Source organism: Formica exsecta, unplaced genomic scaffold, assembly GCF_003651465.1.
Source record: "Formica exsecta isolate Colony F162 unplaced genomic scaffold, ASM365146v1 scaffold421, whole genome shotgun sequence".
Taxonomy (NCBI): domain Eukaryota; kingdom Metazoa; phylum Arthropoda; class Insecta; order Hymenoptera; family Formicidae; genus Formica; species Formica exsecta.
The window spans coordinates 783352-794032 of NW_021851451.1; the positions used below are offsets into that span (position 1 = coordinate 783352).

At 36.8% G+C, this 10681-nt stretch overlaps 1 protein-coding gene across 1 annotated transcript in view; it reads left to right on the forward strand.

Annotated features, from left to right (window-relative positions):
• Positions 1–4690, forward strand: part of LOC115240248 — a 27860-nt gene extending 23170 nt beyond the window's left edge. Inside the window, exon 8 of the mRNA XM_029815288.1 lies at positions 167–4690. Within this exon, the coding sequence (XP_029671148.1) occupies positions 167–727 (561 nt within the window). The 3' untranslated portion in view covers positions 728–4690. The remainder of the gene's footprint in view (positions 1–166) is intronic.
• Positions 4691–10681: the final 5991 nt, after the last annotated feature.

A 10681-nucleotide genomic window follows, 5' to 3' on the forward strand; every position in this document is an offset into this window, starting at 1 on the left:
TCGGAAGAGAGAAAGAAATTTCGATATTAATTCATATTTTTATGACGCATTCACTAGAACACTTCAAAACTGAAACATCTTAAAATTAACTATTTTGTGCTCGAAAAAAAAATATAAATATATATGTATCGATCGCGAAAGACGAAAATTGTTCGTCCGCTTGCAGCCGCAGTTTTTTGGAAAATCAAAAAACATGTCGTCCCTGCAAGACGTCGTGAGCGCAGCGATACGCGAGGGCACGTTGGAGATTGACAGTTTGCCAAACGCCGTGCGATCGAATCCGAATCTTCAGGTGAACGGCACGACGCCCAACAAACTGGAGATTATGGAGCAGAAGGCTTTGAGCAACGATTTCTCCAGCAAGACGGAGGGTAACAAGCCCGTGATAACCGGCGCGCTGCTGAAGGATGACGTTCAGGAGGATGCGTTCCAGGAGCAGCAGCGTAAACTGGGTAACGGCACGCTAACGCCCGAGCACAAGGACGACAACAGGAAGACGGATCGCAAACCGGAAGGTAGCGTCTTCGTGCCGAGTCACAAGCGAGCGGGCAGCATCCCACCGCGATTGATCGAGGAGACGCTCGAGATGGATCGTAAGAAGTCGCTCGACATCTATAACAAGTACAGTCAAATCAAAACGAGCACCAGGGGTATGTTACCGAGCTTAAGTCCAAAGTTCGAGTTGCTGCAGAACGAGGTGAGCCCGATCGAGGAAATAGAGAGTTAATGGGCTCACGAATAAGGGGTTGGGGAGGGGTGGACGTGCGGGGAGGGGAAATGCAACGCCCTCGAGGGTAAACTGCAACGAAAGATACTAGTCCAGGGATTATTGAAGAAATGCAGCGAATACGATCGCACTTGTACGGCGAATATAGTGCACTTGTAGGAATTATATTACTTGGTATAGCGAATTTATATGTAAAGGGGAACTTTCTCGTACCGTGATGGTCGATCGCGCAGAGATCATAATGATCTCGCGAATCTAAGCCGACTAAATGAGTACCTAGCTACGTAAATACCGTGCGACGAGGAAGATTTAATGTGAGAGATTAGCTTTTATTAACATATAACCGATTCAACCGAGGAGAAGAAAGGACGCAGTCGCCGCTTTAAACGCTCTGTCTCCACAACATTCTCTCTATTCAATATTTTCAAAGATCCACATGATCAATTATAATGACTCGTTTCTCTTTTGTGAACATAACGGCAGGTGTAATATATAGACAGACATGCGACGGTATTCTTTCTCAGTATAGTTCAGAAAATCGCTTCTTTCGTTTAAGATACGACAATTTAAGATGATACTTCCTTGACACTTTTTATATGGACCATGCTATTAAGTCTGCATCGATAGAGAATTTCTCGTGCTTGAAACAAACAAGTGATAATGATCAATGTTAACATGGCAGTAAGTAAAGTACACGCCGATCACGAGCGTAATCAAAAAACATTATAAATAAGAGAATCTTCTTTTCATCAATTTCACATAGACGTACATATTATCCCTAGTGATAGTGACGTAGTAGTCATATTTTGTGAGATTAACATTAACAATATTAGAAAATATTCATAAATGACACTCACACAACTTCCTCTCTAATTTCCTATTTTTTGTTCAAGATATATAATTGTATTTTCGCATCTCCTTTTTTGCGAAAATGTGTTGTCATCTCTTAATCCTCGAAATATTTGTGCTAAAATATATGATATAATTATTTAAATCAATCTCTTTTAAATTAAAATTAAAATGAAACAATAAACAGTAAACAACTCTTTTAAATTATTTATTAAGGGAAAAAATAGTTAAAGTTACTTTGATCTTAAACAGAAAAAATTTTAAATAGATACAAGTTGCTTTTTCTTTTAGCGTTTATCTAATTTTAAAAGGTGTCGTAAAAAGATGACAAATTAAATGAAATTCCTTTTTCGTATAAAATTTGTGCTAAAGTTTGGGTTACCATAAGTTTACTAACATCCCTGATCCAAGGTTAATCATTCGAGTATCACCTTCATAACAATATTGTAGGTACGTCATAGTAAATTCTTTAGAATGTAAGACATTTCTAAACAGTCGTATATTTAGTAGACAAGTCAGTATACATATACGTGCGTCGAATGTATATACATTATATAGGAAGATACACACGTAATATAAAGAGAAGCACGTCGTACATATAGACACGTATACGCGCGCGCACAATGTTAAGCATTTTTTATTAGCTTTATAGGCGTTTCAGAGGATGTCGAGTCGACGCTTGAAACTTAACGATTACGTGGATTCTAGTGCCAAAGTAGTTTTCTAAGGCGTCTCTCGCTATGGCGATTCGCGCGAGAGAGATAAAAAAAAAAAAGAGAATCGTTTATCTGTGTATAACTACGTTTCGAGGGAAAAACATTATGTTATTAATATTTCAGATTTTATATGCCTACGTTGAATATTATGAATGTTATCGGAGATGTTGGCTTTGTGAAGCTCCGTGTCGTGAAAAGTTTCACGAGATCCTAAATATCCTTAATCTGTATAGCCGAAGAGAGTCCTTTGTGTCCGATATTTCAACACCTTCCAAATATTAACGTATCGCTACTTCTACTATCGTTACTATATTGAAATTTTGTCTCCATAAGTAAAGAAATCAAAATGATTTGTTTCGATATGCAGATCATATCCGCGCGTCGCAAATCAATTGCACGAATGGCATGAAATTTCGCAATATTGGGTATAAATTGGATGAAGATGTGAGTTTGAAATTTTTAAATTCTGTCCATAATTAAATGTTTAATCTCTGATACAACAGAATTTCGTCGATCGTGATCATGTTCGAAGTATTTAGATAATGTAGCGACGTTGAAGAGATGTAGTATCGGTGTAATTTGGCAACACAAATAATAAAGAACATATCTTGGTACTTGAATAAAACATATTTTCCAGCGTACAATTAACTTTGCTTTGTTTTGGTTGCGATTCAAAAACAACGTTCTTCGTCTATCTATCGTTCGACGCTAATTGTTATTTATTACCCGTGTACTGATTTGTGAAATGTGACATAGAGGCAAAGGTCTTCGAACGTGATCATTACAGTATGTCGGAGAAAGAGGAGAATCTCTTATCTTCTCTAAATATTTAAACGTCTCCATTTGCGATATAAGATAATTGCCGATAGAGCATGATTTAGAAAAGATTTGTCATAGATATAGATTTGAAGCATTTGAAGTATTACAACCGCGAAAGTAGAAGTCGTCCGCGAATGCGAGATTAAGAAGAAAGAGAAAAAAAATATTAGTGATCGAGATTTAATTGCGCGTTATATTTTATCTCTCCACAATAGAATATTATTATCTTATCGCACCCGTTAAACGTATGTTAAGAATTCGCAGTGTTCTTTAAAAATAACATGTAGAACATACATTTTCACGCGATCGAAATGACGCTCATACATGATTGTTTGTTTGTACAAATTTTAAACAAAAACGCATACTCATCTAAACATAGTATAATAAGTTATGGCTTCCACATATATATTTAAATTTATATATTTTATATTCTATATATTGTTCTATATATAAAAAAATATATATTTATATATTATATTTATTATACAGATATATCTCTATATATCTTGTATATTTATTATATCTGAATGCGCGCGCAAAGATTATAATTCCGTTGATTAATTATATAAGACAAGCACATGCCTCTGCGCGCGCCGTTTTATGCTTTTTAATTACATTTTGTCTTAAAATATATAATCCATTTATTAGATTTTTTTTCTATATTAAAAAAAATATATAATTAATATTAAGAGAGATTTAATGTATAAAATTTTTGTTGGCGATCGATGATTAATAAAAATTATGTGATTAATATCAATTCACATGGGATGTATGCATAATTCTTTCTGCAGAGCAGAATAATAAGAAGTATAGTCTGTTTACGGAACGACGCTCGATTGTATTAAAAATCTACGAGCTCTATAGTTGAGATTAATTAAATATGTTAAAAGTGCTAAGAAAGAGAGATATTGACGCGAATGTAATCGCGACTTTCTTACGTAATTAATGAATTTGGACTCGCTAAAACACGCGTCCGTCCTTCTCTACGTCGTATTCTCGAATAATTAGAGATTAAAGATTAATTCTTTCATGCGCTAATTATTTGAACGTTTATTCCCTTATACTGTAAATTTCACAATTCTTTACACGATATAAAAATTTTCATAATTTTCTGCATTATTTCTATATAGCTACGAACAAATTGTTATAACAATTGTTTTATTTCATTGTAAATTGGAACGGAATTTTGCGCACATTTGCGAAAATTGACATTGCGCATGAGAGGATTAATGCGAAGACCTTACCATAAAAACGCGTAAAAGAAAAATTAATAAAGATATAGAGTAACTGATGAGAGAGAGAGAGCGTGTGTGCAAGCTTCAACGTCGGAGACTGTTTTAATATTTTATAAGATGCAAGCTACTGTTTAAAAATATCAATCGCAATCTTTCGTATTCAGCATTTCTTTTTTTTTTCAATATAACTGGTAAATCGAAAGTAATGCTAGTTGCGGTCATTATGTAATACGGAAACAACGTACGTGCGAAAATTTCTTACATGCTTTTATTTCTACCAGCCGCTAAACTATCTCTGTACATGTCAACTTATTTTGCAAAATAAACTATTAGGCACGAATAAAGAAGCATTTATTGTTACGATTATCGTAGGAGTACTTTTGTTTACATCACGTATGCAAGTATTAATAGCGTTATTAGCATTATTGATAATAATTAGCATTTAAATTTTATTTGTTTTTCTCCCTATTTTTGCAGAAACGTATATTAAACATATATTTAAATATTTGAAAAGTTCTTGTGATCTCTAATAACATTGTATGCCATAAAATTTTACATGATAAAAAAAGTTTTTTATTAATAATACAATACATATTAGTAATGCATTAGTAATAAAATTTTTAATGTTTGTTTATTTAACAGAATGCAAGATTTTAATTGGAACCATATTTGGATATGTAAAGCTATATAGCTATAAAAGAGTAAGCGTAAATCAACCTCACACACTTTTTCTCATGCTTGGTATTATTACATCAAGTAAGTAAAAAATACTGAAAAATTATATATGCAGTTTTATTATATTTGTGCTTTATATTAAACAATATATTTTACTTATATGAAATTATTATCTAAAATTATTAAAAGACAAAAGTACAGATTTGTACATTTATTTCGCATCTGAAATTGTCTTTCTAATTTGGTATCCATTATTAGTTTATCATTATTTACCATAAAAAATCTCAAATACTTCCAGTGACAAAAGCGATTAGAATCTTTCTCAGGTATTATAAAATCATTTGGTTGCGTAAACTGCTAGCGGGATAACTACTTTATCATCCTAGCTCGATCAAGAAGCCAAATCTTTTTTACTATAATTATGTGTGTTACAGTATGTGGAATAATAATGAATAAGTTCATTCACTAGATACAAATCAGAGATGCGTGTTGTTTGGTGCCCGTAATTTAATCATTTAATTAAGCATCCATCAAATTAATGAGTAATTAATTAATAGATTCCTAAATATCTGATGTACCGTTAAAGCAAGCAATCGTGATATTTTGCCAGAGTTGCGTATTACATTTTCATGTTGTAGGATTTACGCAAGTATACACACATGTATAAATCCTACAACACGAAAATGTGCGTATCCACATATATAAATCGTCTACTATAATTATGCTACATAGAAATTATAACGTCAAGTTAGAGGCAAATCAAACTGCAAATCTGATATTTTTTCATTTTTCATTATTTTTGTTGTCCAGGTCGTCCACGTACACATTAATAATTGTTTGATAAAGTATTGTTTATTACAGTAGACATGGAGAGTCTATTATTGAGAGAAACGCACGCGAGTGGGAGGCATTTCATTTAATATAACTGCCACCAAGGCTGCAATGTGTATTTTTCATTTAGTAATCGATAACAAGCATGCTTATATAATCCGCCTTTTTTATAGCCCCGTAAAATCAATGATCTTTTGTTATTTAATGTGTCTGACGATTGCAAAAACTGAATATATGATCGACGAACCAGAAAGCTCTACATGCTTTCCAATCAAACGGCTGATAAATAATTAAATTTCTGTTAAAAACATTTTTTACCATAACACGCTTCTCTCTCGATGGAACCATTAATTATCATTTATCATTCGTAAATTTCACGTTGCACCAGAGTTTTCTCTCTATAATCATTTCCAATAATAAAATAAATATTTGTTATTTTTTGGTATAATTTTATGAGATCGTTAAATCTCTCTCTCCCCCCCCCCTCTCTCTCTCTCTTTCTCTTCGGGGGGCAACTATATATATACATATTTATGCCTTTACAATGCAAATTTATTATATTGTTAATTTTTTATCATTGGAAAATCATTACGTTGTTCCATTTGTTTGTCATTAGTCCTATTATCTCTACTATGCTTTCATTTAAATCATTATAAAATAAATTTTTCAAAAAGAATCTTTTTTTTTCTAGAACAGAATAATTCACGCATTTTAACATGCTGAACTAATTACTTTTTGGAATCCTATTTAACCGTCTGCCAAATCGCTTGACAACGGTTTTAATTGCACCCGATACAGAGACGGGAGAAGAGAAAAATAGAGAGAGAAAAAGAGAGAGAGAGAGAGAGAGAGAGAAAAAGAGAGAAACGGGGAAAGCGAAGGAACAGGACAAGAATAGAAGATATAGCAAAAGGAGGATGCGGATGGATAAATAAATGGCTAGATGGACGGATAGATGAACGAATAGACATTAGGGCGAACAAGAGAGAATAGTTGAGCGAAATGACTGGAAATCGAGAGGCAGAGTCTGATTGGTCTCTCCGTGTTGACGGGAGCGTCGTTGCGATCCATGCTCTGGGCTGTACGCGCGGCATGCCAGGGGTTGCAGAGAGTTGGATGCGAGGGGTCAGAGGATGGAGAGAGAGAAAGAGAGAGAGAGAGAGAGAGAGAGAGACGGGGAGAAGGGGGAGTTTGAACGTCGGTACAGATACGGCATTATGAAAACACGAATGTACTTTTAAATCAATACCACCATCGCATTGTGGGCACCGGTGAGGGCGGTACGTTCGCTTCTCGCGAATACGTGAGAGGGAAATCTCGCGCGTGAATCGAGAGAGAGAGAGAGAGAGAGAGAGAGAGAAGATTGCGGGACGTAAACGTCACACGCGGATCGAGTCTTCGTAGCCTGTTCTCGGTTCTCGTCTTCGCGGTCGTCATCGCCGATATCGATCGTAACGAGGAGGCTTCGAACGCGCCGCCTCGACGTGAGAGAAACGGGCGCGCGGGTCTTGCTCGTCAATCTCGCTCCCTTCTTTTTTTCCACCGGCGCGATTTGCCTCTGGCACCATTTTGTAAAAACATGCCGCGCACACATGCTCGCGAGTGTCAATCTCCCTCTCTCTAGGCCGTCCTAACCTAAACACAGAGCGCGCGCGGGGAACAGGTTGACCGTGAAGGTCAACTGCGCGGTGTCAACACATGGTGGCGCTACTTCCGCATTGGAACCGCACGGGGAAAGAGAGAGAGAGAGAGAGAAAAAGAGGAGCCGCGACCGATGCCGAGAGGTCATAAGGGAATAGAAGGACAGGATAGGATATAGGGAGGTTGGGGATACTAGGGGTAGGAGATCGGAGAAATGGTTCCGTTACGCGAGAAGTATCTCGTCGTGACCGCGCGCGCTGGTTACATTAAATTATGACAGCACTTGTAACGGTACGCGCGCGCGAACGCTGCCTCCCTTCCTTTCCCTTCCCTTTCCCTTCCCATCCCGTGCTGCCTGCGAGATGTCTTTCAGCGTAGGAGTGGTTTTGGTGTATAGCGAGCCTGAAAATTGAGTAGGAAGGTAGATAAATGGAGGCCTCGCACTGACAACGCGTTCGCACAATTATATAACATACGTTTCGGACGATTGTAACATCTCTCTCGTATGTCATATCGAATTTTAATGAATAATGTCAGCATATTATTATACATAATTGAAAAGAATATATCTCGCAAAAGTTAAATTGCAAAAATAATTTTCCAATTTCAAGAATTACATATGAGATTAAATTAAAAATTTTACATTATGTTGTCTCTCAATTTTGTTGAGATAAAATTTATCTCGTTTCTCTAATTTCATAAAATAGAGCCTTAAAAAATACTTTATGTGTCGGCAAACATTCTATCTTATATAATATCTCGCGTTATTATGTGAGAAATATTCTTCTCGCGTTAAGATAGAGAGCCAACTGTGTATCGTTATCGCGATAAAAAAAAAAAAAAAAAAAGATTAAAAATTATAAAATTGATAAAAAAAATATTTCGATATTACGAGGTTTGGTAGAAAAGCAAAGAGTTAATACCACTTAACGCCAACCGCGAGCGTTATTGAATACAACTTTTTATTCAGCGGGCGTCAGATTTTTATTCTGTTATTCGCGCACGTGTAAAAAATTCCATATGCAAACATCGTATGTGTGTGAGCGTGCGGTGGCTGGCACGTGCATGGTAGAAATTTTTACTCGCATCGAAGGAATGATGGAAGCATAGTCGACCACCTGTATGCTTTAACAGTGGATCGAACTGTACCTGTTACTCAGCCGACACGTCTGACGTGGCGCATCCTCGCAAATACATATATATGTATGTATGTATGCATGCATTTATTTCCGCCTTATACGAAATTAAGATACACATCTCTTTATGTGTTTATTCAACCTAGTTATTAATAAGTATGTGTACAAAATTATCAGTGATTTATATTTAGATTTATCTATACATGTCTATAGAAATTATATTTCTTGCGTGCATTTTCTATAAAAATTTCCGAAAGCCAAAAGTTTTAAATTGCACTTTTTCAGATAAATATTGCGCGAGAAACGCGTTCGGATAAATTACTTTATTTAGAATCCGTTCGTATATTAGCGTATTTTGTACATAATAAAATTTATATTATATTTATATCTATCCTTGTCAATTGCGTTTATTGCTTTCTCTAAATTACGCAAATGTCTGAGAATCGCGCGTTACTCATTGTCAATCCAAAGAAAAATAAATTTTTTAAAATGATGAGATATCAATATAAAGAGCTTGCCGCGGAATATATGCTTTTTGGAGTCTGTGGTAGGCAGCAGCTGATGAGGGTAGCAATGTTTCCGGCATAGTCCCTGGGTACGTGGTGCTACTATTGATTTTAATTTTAGTGAAAGGGGTGGAAAAATTAGAAGGGTGGAAGGAGGATGGCAGCCGCGGGGCGGTAGGAAGGAAAGCAGGCACAAGCGTGTAAGCCAGAGAGCGAAATGGGGCTGGCGAATGTAGCGAAAGGATGAGAGAGAAAGAGAGAGAGAGAGAGAGAGGGAAAAGGAGAGACGGAGAAGGGTATAGCGAATATAGAGAGACAGAGGGAGAGATGACAAGAGAGGGAGGCGTAGAAAGGAAAAGAGTGAGAGAGATAAACGAAAAAAAGCCAAAAGGGAAGAGAGACAGCGAGAGCGGGAAGTCGGCGCGCAGAGCACTGTCGAACAGTTTCGCTTTCATTTCCCTCTTTGCCCGAAGGCAAAGGTAGTCGTTGCTCGAGGGTAGGAGAGTAGAGTACCTGCCGTCATAGAAAAGGGGCAGAACGGCAAGGGGTTGTTGAAACGCGTTCGCGTGAGCGAGAGAAAGCGAGAGAGGGTGGTTGCAGCGCGAAAGGACGCAGGATCGAGAGCGGAGGGGGAGACCGTGAAAAAAAAGGCGAACACGAGGAACCTTGAAAAAGAAGCTCGCCACTGTTGAACGCGAAAAGCAACAGGGGGCGAGATATTTAAATAAAAAAGATGAGAGCGCGCGAGCACGGGCGGAGTTGAAATCCCAACGGTATTTCGGTGAGCTTGCGACGTTATAAATTTGCAAAAATAATCTCTAATATTAATCCGTGACGACGGTCGAGCGTGACAATTGACGTCACACATCATAAAAATGACTCAATTTTTGCAGTAATTATATATCGACTTTAAAAATAAATGGAAATAATATTCTTTTTTTTTTTTTTTAATTAATTCTGAATTTGATGCTTTTAACAGTAATTTATATGCGCATCGATATACATATAACGATGACAAACAATCAACAATTAACGAAAGCAATACTTTTTCGCTTTTAGCATCAAAGGAGGGGGGGGGGGAGGGGGAGGGGGAGAGATGAGCTTATTAAAATATTTATAAATGTAGTTTACATACCCACGATGTAGAATCAGAAATTCGAATTCGGGAAAATTGTCGATTCGTTCGATAATAGTCTATGCAAAATGCATTCTCCTACATTAGCGTTTTATCAGTATCGCGCACACGCGACTCTCTGATTTTGTTGCACTTTCTCTTGCACGCGCCACTCAAATCCTCGTTTCTTTCCCTCTCTCTCTCTCTCTCTCTCTCTCTCTCTCCCTCCCCGTCTTTTTCTCTCCCATTCGGTGTGCTTTCCTGATTTTTTAATCGTATCGCGCGTTTATTCACGCGGATATATACACATTGTGACAAACACGTGTCTTATACGTATGTGTGCGCTCGCCGGTAGGAACATACGAGAGGAAGAATAAGAGAGAGAGAGAAAGAGAGAGAAAGAGAGAGAAAGAGAGAGAGAGAGAGAGAGAG